At 28.3% G+C, this 13,405-nt stretch overlaps 1 protein-coding gene and 1 long non-coding RNA gene across 5 annotated transcripts; both read right to left on the reverse strand.

The window, feature by feature from the left end:
* Positions 1-2,633: 2,633 nt before the first annotated feature.
* Positions 2,634-6,809, reverse strand: LOC105787534 (uncharacterized). 4 transcript variants are annotated; one of them, XM_012613965.2, is made up of 9 exons: positions 6,677-6,809; positions 6,328-6,399; positions 6,081-6,155; positions 5,251-5,334; positions 4,663-4,732; positions 4,501-4,592; positions 4,363-4,404; positions 4,176-4,256; positions 2,634-2,897 (listed from the first exon to the last, which is right to left on the reverse strand). In XM_012613965.2, the coding sequence occupies exons 1-9, from the start codon at positions 6,701-6,703 to the stop codon at positions 2,787-2,789; spliced, it is 654 nt and encodes a 217-aa protein (XP_012469419.1). In that variant the 5' UTR covers positions 6,704-6,809; the 3' UTR covers positions 2,634-2,786. The 4 variants fall into 4 exon arrangements, 1 of the variants encoding a protein (XP_012469419.1); XR_008191272.1 differs by having other exon boundaries at positions 2,830-2,897; positions 4,363-4,418; XR_008191274.1 differs by having other exon boundaries at positions 2,835-2,897; positions 4,353-4,418.
* A 5,594-nt stretch (positions 6,810-12,403) lies between these two features.
* On the reverse strand, positions 12,404-13,405 carry LOC105789766 (uncharacterized). The gene is made up of 2 exons (XR_001132295.2): positions 13,336-13,405; positions 12,404-12,746 (listed from the first exon to the last, which is right to left on the reverse strand). It is a non-coding gene; the product is annotated as an uncharacterized LOC105789766 (long non-coding RNA).

Here is a 13,405-nt window from a genome sequence, read left to right on the forward strand (position 1 = left end):
TATCTCTGCTAATGGATTCTTTTTACATCAATGTAAATTTTATACTAAAAAAAGCCCTTCAATTCATATGCTTTTTTCAAGTAAATTTTTATATTTTTCTTGTAATTAAATAAATATTCATTTTCTAGTCATTATAATATAATTGTTGGAACTGAAAAACACACTAATCTGAAAAAAATTGAACCGATTAGATTGAGAATTACTTTAAATTAATTGAACCGAATCAAAAAATTCAATTGAATCGAAAGTCAAATCAATTTGATATCGGACTAGTAGTCGAACCATTAAATTGGATTTTATAATTTCTACAAAATTTTAATAATTTATTTAATTATAATTTAGATAAAATTGATAGCCTAATTTATTTTCAGCTATATATCAATTCTCTTAATCAATTCAATATCATTCTTCAAACAGATACTCCAATTGATCGATCCGATTCCAATCATATATGTTGTTTTTAAAACTATTCATTGCCTTTTTCAACCAATAAATAAAAGATAATATACTTGACACACTCGAATCCTTACTTTTGCATCGATAATAATACCATATCAATCAACAAAAACAACAAAATGTAACAGTTTAATATGTTTTCTTAAAACCTTCATTAGCCTAATCTAAATAACAAAAAACATGAACCAATAAATTTAATAAACATTTAGCTTTTTTAAGAGGAAAAAGAAAACCTCTGGCAAGTGAATTATAAGCTCACGGAAGCAGGTTACAGAACAGAACAATGGTCTAGTTTATTGAATAGAGAGTTCAAAAAAAAGTAGAAATTGTAGGCACCATAGCGAGCAAAGAGCTGATTGAAAATCACAGCAACTGCTTTCTGAGATGCCCCTGTTTTGTTTTCAGATCCTCTTTGTTCCTGTTTAGAGGCAGACACCCATATGCGAAGTTTAGGATGAGACGTAAACCTCGGCTGATTGTTGTCTGAAAGAGGATCTTTTTTTGGTTTAGGGTTTTTGCTTGTCTTGCTATTTATTGAATACTTGTGGGCCAAAAGCATTGTTTAACAACATTAGGTTGATAGGCCTTAGCCCAAATGGTTTGTATTTTTCATAGTGTAAATGACAGGTTACCCAATTATGTTTTCATAGTGTAAATGCTTTGAAAATTTTGAAACTATCTTGCATAGGATTAAATTCTTCTTCTTACTATTAAATTCATGAATTTAATCTTAGAAAAATCAAATAAGGTAAAATTTTAATAAAACTAACATTTAATATTTTAAAAAATATTGTTGGGGATCAACCCGTGTAAACAATGAAATAAAAAAGGGTAGAAAACATCAAACATAAATTTTACGTGGAAAAATCCTTCGAAGAGGACAAAAAATACGGACAAAGGAAGCTTTGACTCTTCACTAAATGAGTAAACATACGAGAGTACAATATGGTGAAAATAAACTTAAATTTACTAGATGCACAAAACAAAAATCCGAAAAAAAAAGCCCTAACTCGGGAACAAAATCTCTCCATAATTATCACGAAAATTCTTACCAAGACTTATCTATGATTGCATCTTGTCGCTCTCAATAGAAAAGCCTTGTAGTACTACATCTTTAATTATTATTTTTAATTGGCCTCTCAAAACAGGGATACAAAGTGTCTTTAAATAGGCTAAGACTAGAGATCTAATCATACTAAAATATCAGTGGAGTAATCATAGTTTAATAGGGAAAAGTGAAACAGAGTTTAACTGAGAGAAGAAACACGATTTATGTGGGGAACATGTTGCCACGTCGCAACGTTCCCATTCGCGTCGTCATAGCGTCGTTCATCTTTGCGACGTCGGGAAGCTTCTCATCGTGACGTTGTCGTCTGTTCGGTCGAAAATACAAGGCACACCTACAAATGTCATATACTATTTAACAAAATTTAACATTTTTAAAGTTTTTATAGCCTTTCATTAAAAATTGATTACAAATAAATAATAATTTTCATGTCGTTTTTAAACCGTAAATATTAACTCTGTTAAAATTGATCTTATTTAATTCTTTTTAGATTAAAATATGTTATAGGTCCTTGTACTCTTCTCAAATTTAGAATTTATTAATCTCTTTTCATATTTCAAATTTCATCTCTAATTAACACTATTAGTTTTCTTTGTTAAATTTATTGACGCGACATTTTAAAATTTTTTGACTTAATAGCAATGTAACTAAAAAATGACGTACTTAATCCGAATTTAACAAAATAATTTTAACATGTTAATAGTTAGACCTTAATTTTGAAATTTAAAAATAAAAGACTAAATTTCAAATTTTAAAAAGTACAAGGACCCATGACATATTTAAACCTTCTTTAATAGTAAAGAGGATAAATTGATCAATTTAATAATAAATAGACTAATTTAATCTAATTATTATAATAGAAGGACTTGACAAATATTTTCGCCTTAAAAACAATCTAGAAAAAGTACCATAGAATCTCTTATACTAAAAGTTAGATTACATTTTGCTCCATTTACTAAAAATAAGCAAATCAGTCTTTATACGTTAGATTAAATAGTAAGTTAGTCTTTTCGTTAAAAAATTAATTTATTTTATTGTTAAAACTAATATGACTAATAGAATAATTAAGCAATTACACCTGACGCACAATATTTTAACGTACAAAACCAAATTTCAACAGTAGAATTAAATAGAGTTTTTAATAAAATAATTAATTTACTCTTTAAGCCATTTTTAAGTAGAAATAATAAAAAATAATTCAACCGTTAATACAAATTCTTTTACGTTGCCAAAAATCTCTCTTGAAGAGCAGTATCCATAGCTGTCAGCTCATATTTTGAACTCTCGGCGATGAACCCGGTTGACGTAGAGCCTCCTCTATAAGTTTTTCAGTGAGAGATATAGATAGTCCCATCACAGTATCAGTCGCCCCTATCTGCCAATAACACCCATGATATTTAAGATGATTTATTTGAAATAAATTTCACTCTAATCCGATTTTTTTTTATTAATTCATATTCAAACTCAAATTTAGTTTAATGTGCTCAAAAAAAAAAACCAATCTAAACCTTGTACACGAACTTAAAATATCTCGAAATTTAAAATGACATAAACCCACGAACTTAAAATATCTCGAAATTTAAAATGACATAAACCCATAATGATCCGTACAAATAATCATAGATGATTTAAACAAAAGATGACCTTTGAAAAGTAAACTAAAATAACTCATAATTACTCTAAAATTTTAAAACATAAAACTATGCTATTTTAGATGAGTTATTTGGGTAACAGTATCGTAAAGATCCTTGTAATAATATTTAGATTGCTTTTTGTCCCTTCATTAAAAAAAATGAGTAAATTAAACTCTATATATTAGATCAAAGAACAATTTAGTCTTTTTTGTTAAAAATTTCATTTATTTGTACGGTTAAAAACTAGCGTGTCTGATGAAATAACCATAGAGTAACATGTGACATGCCATGTGTATGTCATGTTGACGTATAAAGATCGGTTTTTAACAATAGAAATAGATGAAATTTTTAACAGAACGATCAGTTTGCTATTTGATTTAATGTACAAGGGCCAATTTGCCCATATTTTGAGTAAAAGAAACAGAATACAATCTAACTCACCAAGTTATTTGAAATAAACTTGAACTGAATTCAAAAATCTGTTTCGATTAATTTGCATTTAAACTCAAGCCAGCCCGATTTGAGAAAAAAAGCAAACAACCCAGACCTAGCAAATGATCTGAAAAACTTGACTAGTAAACTCAAATAACTGAAAATTACCCTAAAATTTTAAAATATGAAAAGATAAACTATTTTAGATGAATGATTTGAAATAAACTCGACTTGATTTCGAAAATCCGCTGCGACTAATTCAGATTTAAACTCAAGTTAACTCGATTTGAGCAAAAAAGTAAACAACCCAAACCTGGAATGACACAAATCCAAATGATATGAACAAATAATAAAAAATGACATAAACTCGAGATGACTGGATCTTTAAAACTTGATTGGTTAATCCGAATAACCCAAAATGATCCGCAACAATAAAATTATATATAATCCAGAAATATAGATGCATCATAATGGCAGAATATTAAGGTATGGACCGATATTTATCAATATAACTTCATTTTACGTTATGTCTCGCACAAAATATAGAAAGATAATGCAATAAAGCAACGGAAAAAAACAAAGCTCACCACGGCATCAACAAATGGTAACGTTAGAGGATGTTCAAGCATTAGACCACCAGCAACCTTGAATGGGATTCCCTCATCAATCTATAAGCTCGGTTCAATATCGAATGGGACTCAAATCAGGTGGGAAAAGAAAAGCATAGCTCAAGAAAAGAAAATCGAGTTATGACATGTTCATACGGATTTTTACCAGGCTATCGATCACTTCGTTAGGTATGTCGTGGAAGTAAACCTGTAAAACAAAATCTAGTCTTATTGAGTTCGGCGTCAGGATTTAGTAGATTCAGACCGAACGGAGAAGCTAATGATATCAGGAAATAAGTTGTACCTCTGCAGTTTCCCATCCACCTTTGCTAGCTCCAGAATTAAGGTTAGTCACGAGAACGGATCCAACCACTGCTGCATGGCCCCCGGAATACCCTGCAATCGTACATGACATCTAAATCCGGTTCATCTCGTAAGACATCACCATTAAGAACGTTAAACAAACCTTTGATAAACTCCCGTGCTTCGTCTTCGTTGCACGGTTTTTCTCTGATTGTCCCTTTATAGACCACTACCTGCATAAACAATCCGCATAAGTTCTGATAAACACGAAAAACACCGATTTAGAACCAGATAAGGAATCCAAGAAAACAACAATCTATGAAACAAACAATGTTTGGGCTAACGTAAAAGCGACAATAACCGCATTCGATAAATCTTCAGCGTTACTCCCTTTGCCACTAATGAAGCATACCAGCTCAGGTATCGGGCTGTTCGGCTTATATTGTTATCAATCAAGAACAGAGCAAAAGCAAGTTCTCATCGAACCATACCGGCTCGAACAAGCGTCTTAGCTGATTCAGGATAAGCAAATAGGAACAAGATGATCCAGTTGTCATGAACTTGTCGTGCCGCTATACGTTATAGTACTAGGACAACAGACACGACATGAATTTGCATTACCGGGATGCCGGTGAAGCTGGCGGTCGTTATTATCAAATACTAAGAGCATGACGATTATTGCTGCAATTGTTAAGTAAATAAAAACCAACTGAATGTTTCAATATCGAATAAGAATTGGCTCAAAGAATACCGTATCGGCGGTAATTAGCAACGTGGGGCAAGCAACGTTCTCGAGTATATCAGTGTGCTGAAGCCTTGCCATGATGGCATTTGCCTAGAAAACGAAATTATAACAATTCAACCATTATAACTCATAAGCCATCTGAATGAAATGAAGAGATTCATCATCTACTGATGTAAAGTGTAGACCACTGATTTAGGTCCCTAACAAATAAAACCAAATCACAAAATCAAAGAAAATAGTAGTTGATGTACCCCGGTCTGTGAACTCCTAAAGGGTAAAAGTATCATGGAGGCCTCGTTACTAGAAGTCAGATTGTATTTTGCCCCTCTACTCAAAAAACTGGTGTGGCTAACAGAATAACTATACAATAATACATGACGTGTTAAGTATACCTCATGTTGACGTATAGGGCCAAATTTTAACTGCAGAATAGATGGAGGTTTTAACAAAAGAACTAGTTTACTCTTTGATTTAATGTACAATAAGTAATTTACTCATGTTTTTAGTAGAAAGAGCAAAACACAGTCCGACTCCTAGTACAAGAGCCTTCATGATACTCTCAACAACTAGCTCAAGTGATAGCGTTCTTCTTGTAAATGCCAACAAACCATAGGTCATGGGGTCAGCTCAATCCGTGCACAAACTCTTTAGTTTGCAATAGAGGTATTCTTGCTCTATAAACCCGTCAGGGCATTCGGCTGAATCGAAAAACAAAACCCTGACCGGAACAATACCGAACTTACCTCCATGTATGAACCCCTAGGGCTATCGGCTAAGCCGAGACACTTGATAGTTAAAAGAACAAAACAAAACAAAACAAAGCAAAGCAAACACACCTTTGCCTCAGCCAGAGCTGTCACCAAATCTTCTGGCTTTTCTTTTCTTATACTTTTCTCATCAATATCTGCAGTCTAAATCACATAGTTACTTAAAAAATTTCTAACAAAAAGGGGAAATTTATCAAAACCCCCCTCAAATGATTTCTTTAAATCCATTAAAGCAGAATTAACAACCCATTTTTTTGTCCTTTAGTAAGAAACTTGTTTAAATATGGCAATAACTTCAAAGTTAACAGCAACATACCATGATTGTAAACTCATAACCCATTTCAGCTAAAATCCGTTGCCGAGCCATTGATGAAGAACCCAATATTATCTGTCCATCAAAATCAATTAAAAGAAGAATACAAAGCAAACCCATTTTCAAAGCTAAATTCTTTTTTCATAAACATTATGCTTTGAGCTCTGTTACATTGAAAATGAAAAACTCAAGTGTTTATTTTTTTTGTTTTTATTAATGCTTTCACCGATATATATATATATATATATATATATATCTATAAAGGTGTTTTTGCCATTTTTGGTTTAATCTATGAAGCATTTTTTTTAGGTGAAAATAATTGAAAAGGTTAATAAGAAACAGTGAAACGAACCTTAAAACATGATTCTGCAGCAGCCATATTGGTGTGTGTGCTTTTGTTCTTCACACTTTTTGTTACAAGCTCCGGTTTCTTAGGGATGCTGCTTGGATAAGCTATGAAAAAAAAACGAAAGAATACGGAAACACCCGCCTCTATTTATTCCAAAGAACTTTCGTTATCAGCCACAGTTCGTCACTTCCTATGGTTCATTTAAGGTGAAATTTTGTTATTAACCCTTTTAAGTTATCCCTATGTTTTAATTTGGTTAATTTTAGTTATTTGTACTTTTTAGATTCATCGATTTTGGTTCTTATACTCTTTGAATTTTAAAATCTCACATTTGACCCAAACATTAGCAGTTAAATGATTAATTAATTTTGTTAAAATTCAAAGTGTCGCCTATAAGATTCTGATAAACTTCTCAACGGATTAATATTATTCTCGATCAGGGTTTTGTTGTTCGACTTTGTTGAGAGGCCTAATGCCTAAGGTTGCGGGAAAAGACGACAAGTTCAATAAATTGGGAGAGCCTCGTGGAGACGGACAATGTGAGATTTGAGGATTTACGCTTGGTAGGGTTTGAGTCCAAGCCTTACAACATACAGGGCACTTGGTAAGCAACAACGCTAACACTTAGGTTAACTCCATTGTGATCATTCTTAGTACCTATGTTTTGCAAATTTTAAAATTTCAATCTTAACGCAAAACAACAATTGTTAGATTCATTAGCTAGTTTTTAGTAATAAATGAAAATAGTAGTACGACATTACACATATGATAATATGTGTCATATAAAATTTTAGAAATAGCAAATTTTAATGAGTTTAGTAGTTACCACTTTATTATGACTGAAATTTCAAATTTCAAATTTCAAAACTACAAAGATAAATTACTAAATTAAAGTATAAAGACTAAATCTATAACTTATTCATAGTATAAGGACTACTAGAAGAATTTAACCTTCCTTAATTCCTTTATTCTTATTAGGAAGCCAACCGAGATTGAGATCTAATAATTAAAATCTATGCTCGGCCTGTATTTCAATATTTATATTATATTATTTTTCTTTTATATTGATATATTATATAATTTATAAGATGTGAAAATAAATATTTGATATTTTAATGTAAATATTAAAAATATGATAAATTTTAAAAAATATGTCTAAAACATTAGATAAAGAAATATATATAATTATTAAATATTAAATAAAAGTAACATATATTAAAAATAAAAAACAAAAATAAGTTTAAATTAATTGTTTATAAATATAAACGAAATAGAATAATTTTTTTGACAAAAATTAAATTTATGTTTTGAATCAAACCAAACATAGACAACTATTACTGCCATACATAGAAATGACCCTAGTTTTGTACGATTCGAGACACCTTTAAATGAAATAGACATATTCATGGACTAGACTGTATTTTAATTCTAAAAACTCAGTCAAAATTTACTTTATTATTTTAACATATAAAATATTAAAAAGTAATTAATATTTATATATTTTAAAATTAATTGGATAATTTTTTAAAATTATTTAATTTAAATTTAAATCTGACAAAATCGATTTAAAAACAAAAACTCAAACCCAACTTGAGGCAGGTTGGGCCTACTGAACCAAGAAGCGCACCTGATCCGTGGACGGGTCTGATATGAAACCACCACTAACTAACAAACGTCTAATTTTTCTGGGTAAATTACCATCATTATCCGGACCTCATTGGCATTTTGTTTTGTTGTTAGAATTATGGTTTGAGAGAAAGGGGCCATTACCTGTATTATCTGATTTTTATTATTATTTTGTTACGATACTTACTATTATCGATCTGCAACTCGAATGGGTCTAGGTCGGATAGTTCGCATGTTGAGCTCACATACCAAGTTCGCATGATGTTAAGTGTTTGCACAAGGGGTACCCATACTTCCCTACGAGGTTACATATGAAGTCGCGCATGAGACCGCATAAACACGTGTTAAATCTACAAATAGAGTACGTGTTGACATGCATAAAACTTATTCTAAAATATCACATCAATAAACATTAATCATATTATATAGATATACAACCCTATCATCTAAATATCACAAAGAAAAGAAAGAAAACACATTTTTATTTTTTACTTATTGTTTTTCCCCTTAATTAATGCCTTATATTTTGGGTGGGAAACTAGTAATCAAGGGGGTCCTTATAGGGGCTGGATCGACTCCTTTAAAAATTTGAAAAATTGACATTTAAATCTTTCAAAATTTTTATAAATTTCGATTAAGCCTTTTCAAGAATTTTGAAATTTTTGTTAAGTAATTTGATTTTTTTTGATTTTTTAATTAAATTTTAAAAATTAATGTTAAGATCCGTCATTACGGATAATATTGAATTGAGTTGAAGTAATGCATTTAAAATGTCTTTTCAATTTTGAGAAGGAAGATTATGTTTGGCCTTGATGAAGCCGAGAGATCTCTATATTGATTGATAATCTCCTTCTCTAATGGCAAGAAATTGGAAGTCTTAGCAGCATATGCTTTTATTTAATTTGGGATATGAGAGTTAGGTTTATATCCGGTTGCGCTTTATATTCAAAGTTTGAAATTATTTTTCTTAATAATATCGTTTTAAGAGGTAAATCATCCTAGTAATATACCGGAATTTATTTATTTGCATTTTGCACAAAAAATTATGATTATTGCATTTTATATAAAAAAACACTATTTTAATTAGTAGTACTATATTTCATGTTAACTAGATCCAATTATAATATCAGTTTTATTTTATAAAATAATTTATACTAAAATGAATTTTTAAATGCACCCCCTTCCAATACATAAAAAAAATTATGTCAAAGTCATGTGTTGGAAGGATTGTTTTCATGTTGTTGATTTTAGTTTCTCTACTTTTTCGAATTTTAAAATTTCAGTTTTGACTTAAATAGTAATAGTCGAATCAATTAGGTTAAAATATGTTATCAATCATTTACTATGCATAGTTATAGGTCTAGGGTGGGTTTGGATGGGCGGTGTGTTTATTTGCGGTTAGTGTAAAAACAGCGGTAGCGATGAGATTAGATACTGTAGCGTGAGACAAAAAGTAAACTAAACGCATCGCACCGCACCCAATCGCCCATCCAAACCCACTCCTAGTCTATATTCTCCAATTCCATCGCTCTTAGTTATTATACTTTTTGGAATTTTAAATTTCAATCTTGACGCAAACAATAATATTAAAACTATTAATTGCCTTAATTTTTATGAGTAATATGTGAAAAAAGAAGTTGACATAATACACAATGTTTTCTAGATAAGATTTTGAAAGTAGCACAACTTAACGAATTTAACAACTATTGTTTAGTCAATACCGAAATTTTAAAATTCAAAAGGCAAAATGATTAAAATGACCAGATTAAAAGTATAGGAATTAAATCCACACTTACTTATAGTATTTGAACTAACAACAAAGTTTGACAAAATTAAAATTAAATGCATTAATTATTTAGATTAACAATTGCATTATGAAAATAAAGGGCTAAATTATGCCAAATTGAAATACATGGGTTAAATTCTAAAATTTTAACAAAGATCAAAACCATAATTTTACCTAAATGTTAGATAAAATTTTTAATAAAATTCTAAACCCGTATCTAAATAATTCGACATAAATATTTTTGGGTTAAGTGCAAATTTACCATCATACGATAGGTGAATATTGAATTTTGTCACTATACTTTGTTTTCATTGATATTTGTCGTTATATTTTGAAAAATATAAGTAAATTTGTCATTAAACTCTTATGTGATTGAAATTTACTACAAAGCTTTGAATTTTATTAAATTTCGCCACCAACTTCGTTTTTAATTAGATTTTACTGCTCAATATTAATTTTGATGATTTGAAAATAAAATTTAATAAAAATTTCAAATATTTTATTTTAATAGTTAACAATAATTTAACTTATCGATAGTATATATGAGAACACGAGTTTAGAAAAATTCTGAATCGACAAAAATGCTTTTTCTATGATATGTTACTAAATTAACATCTAAATATAAATATAAAATAATATAATTTAAAATAATTAGTTAATATTTAAATAATTGACAAAACTCTTTATTAATAATAATCATGTAATTCATATATTTTATTAATAATATTACAAATATAATTTTATTATTGATTTATAATTAAGAAAATTAATTTTATCAAAACACTTTGTTAATGAATTAATTTGATAATGGATAAAAGTTAAAGTTTTATGAAATTTTTATCCTAAAGTTTTAATTTTTCATTAATCTTAACAATTTAATAAGTAAGAAATTCAAATTTATAAAAAACCTAATTAATTAATTTGATAATAGATGACAATCAAAATTTTATGAAATTTTGTATCTTAAAGTTTTAAAATTTTCATTAATCTTAAAAAATTAATAAACAAGAAACTTAAATTTATCAAAACACTTAATTAATTAATTAATTAATTTGATAATCGATAACAATTAGATTTATTTTGAAAATTTTGAAAATTTTGTTCATCTTATACAAATCTAAGAAATTATGTAATATAAATAAAATAAAATTTGAAATTTTCATAATATATATTTTATTGATTTAAAACATTTTATAGGATTTTAAGTTAATAAAATGTAATAATCTAAAGTTTCAAGGACCTGACATGAAAATTTACCATTTTGAATTTTGAAAGTGAATTTGTGGCGGCACTAAAGTTGAAACGTGGCTAATTGCCTTCTAAGCCCTCCTTATTTATTATTTTCCTTTTATTCCCCTTCAACTCACTTTTTTATTTAATAAACAAGCCCTCAACCTATTTTTGTAGTTAAATAAGCTCTTAATCTATGATTTTTACTCGTAAAAGCCCTTTATTTTATTATTAAAATAAATATATTTACCTAAAGTAAAGCTATTTAAAAATATAAACTAATTCACATTTTATGTTTATGTGAATTTGATGAGAATAATTTATTAAATAAAAATTTTATGTTTATCAAAGGCTTATAATATTTTAGTAAAATCCGAATCCACAAGAAAGCTTAATATTGTGTCAATTAAAAAAATTGTGAATAAAAAGTAGTAGTTATAATTCTATAAATTGTTACATTTCAATATTTTAATTTTCATTTTATCCACCATTAATTGTTTAAATATTTAATACTTAAATCATTCAAAATTAACATTTATATATGATTTTATTCATTATTTTTATTCTATGATTTATTCATTATTGGGAATATTTTCTATTTACTTTCTAAGATATAACTGAGTTAAAATATAATTTTTGAATTGAATAAAAATGTTATTTATGTTTATTATTTTAAATAATGTTTTAATTATATAAATATACAAATATGTTATTTTACACTGATGATTGTCGTAATTAAAAACATTTAAAAATTAATTAAATTATAATACATAAAATCACGTGCAATATATGTATTTTTTTTGAAAGGTAAATTCATTAATTAATTCAATGAATGGAACCAGACAATTCAGGAAAAAAAATAACAAATACTCGTTGTAGATAATAAAGGATAAGCTCTATCAATACAACAAAAGCTTTAACCTCAGCATCAATAGAACATCATGACATGTTGACAATTGGCTTTGTCACAACTTAAGCACGACATATTTGGAGTGATTGCAAGCACTTAACACGATAAGGAAATTAGCAGTGGATGGTCCAAAGCGGGAAGCAAAAATCGACAAAAGAATCGAGCGTTCACCAAACTATAAAGGACAACAACAAAACCATATCTAAAATCACTTGTAAAATTAAGATTACATGCTTAAGTAAGACTAAAAATCGTGCTACAAGAGCAGAAAAAACTAAAACTGAAGACTTATTAAACAATAGAAAACAAACAAACAAATATATAAAACTTAAGACAACACGAGTCCAAATCGACTCGTGAAATCATTTATTATTCTGAAATATTCTTTAAACAAAAACAGATTAATAAGTTGACGAAGAGCCACCCACTTTCTAAGAAAAACTACTGGTGGCCAGTGGACTTTTAGCGAACGACATGCATCGTCATCTATCCATCACAAGTTGTGAAAACAACAAAGATACCTACAAAATAGATTTGTAAACTGAAAAAGAGAGAAAATATGTAGAGCGAATGTAAAGAAAGAAAGAAAAAGTTGGTGAGAGAGAAAAAAAAGCGAGCGATAGTGAACCCAAAGAAAAACATATGTAACTTTAGAAACTAATAAATATTAAAATTTAATAAATTAAATTAAAATTTTTATTCAATGAAATAAAAACTTGAAAAATAAGAATACATATATCATAAGATAAAAAGGTAAATTTTATTTTTATTGTTAAATATTAAATAAAATAATAATTTTAGTTTTTTCTTCAAATTATTTTAAATAAAATTAAATAGCGAAATTTAATAAAATAAAAATTTCAACCAAATAAAAGTAAAAGTAACAAAATTCAAAGAAAATAACAAATAATAATCAAAATAAAATATAATGTAATCCAATATTTTTATTTTAAGAAAAGTTTGACATAGAAGAAAGTTGATTATTTGTTAGATTTATCATTAACGATATATGGATGAAAGTCGGCATGTCAATAAAGAAAGACAAGAAAGACTATTAAAAGAAGATAAATAACAGCCTTTTTTTTTAAATGCTAGTCAAAATTACTTTACTTTTCTTTTTCCCCGTGAAATAGCAGCCTTTACTGTTTCATTGGTCATTCTCCACTATGCTTCGGCCTGT

Source organism: Gossypium raimondii, chromosome 2, assembly GCF_025698545.1.
Source record: "Gossypium raimondii isolate GPD5lz chromosome 2, ASM2569854v1, whole genome shotgun sequence".
NCBI classification, from domain to species: Eukaryota; Viridiplantae; Streptophyta; class Magnoliopsida; order Malvales; family Malvaceae; genus Gossypium; species Gossypium raimondii.

Coding starts and splice junctions, on each gene's coding strand:
- LOC105787534 (XM_012613965.2), bottom strand. CDS start 6,703: ATGGCTGCTGCAGAATCATGTTTTAAG. Junction 4,733..5,250: donor TGCTAATTACCGCCGATACG/GTATTCTTTGAG, acceptor TTGTTTATGCAG/GTAGTGGTCTATAAAGGGAC. Junction 4,405..4,500: donor GTGGATGGGAAACTGCAGAG/GTACAACTTATT, acceptor TTTGTTTTACAG/GTTTACTTCCACGACATACC.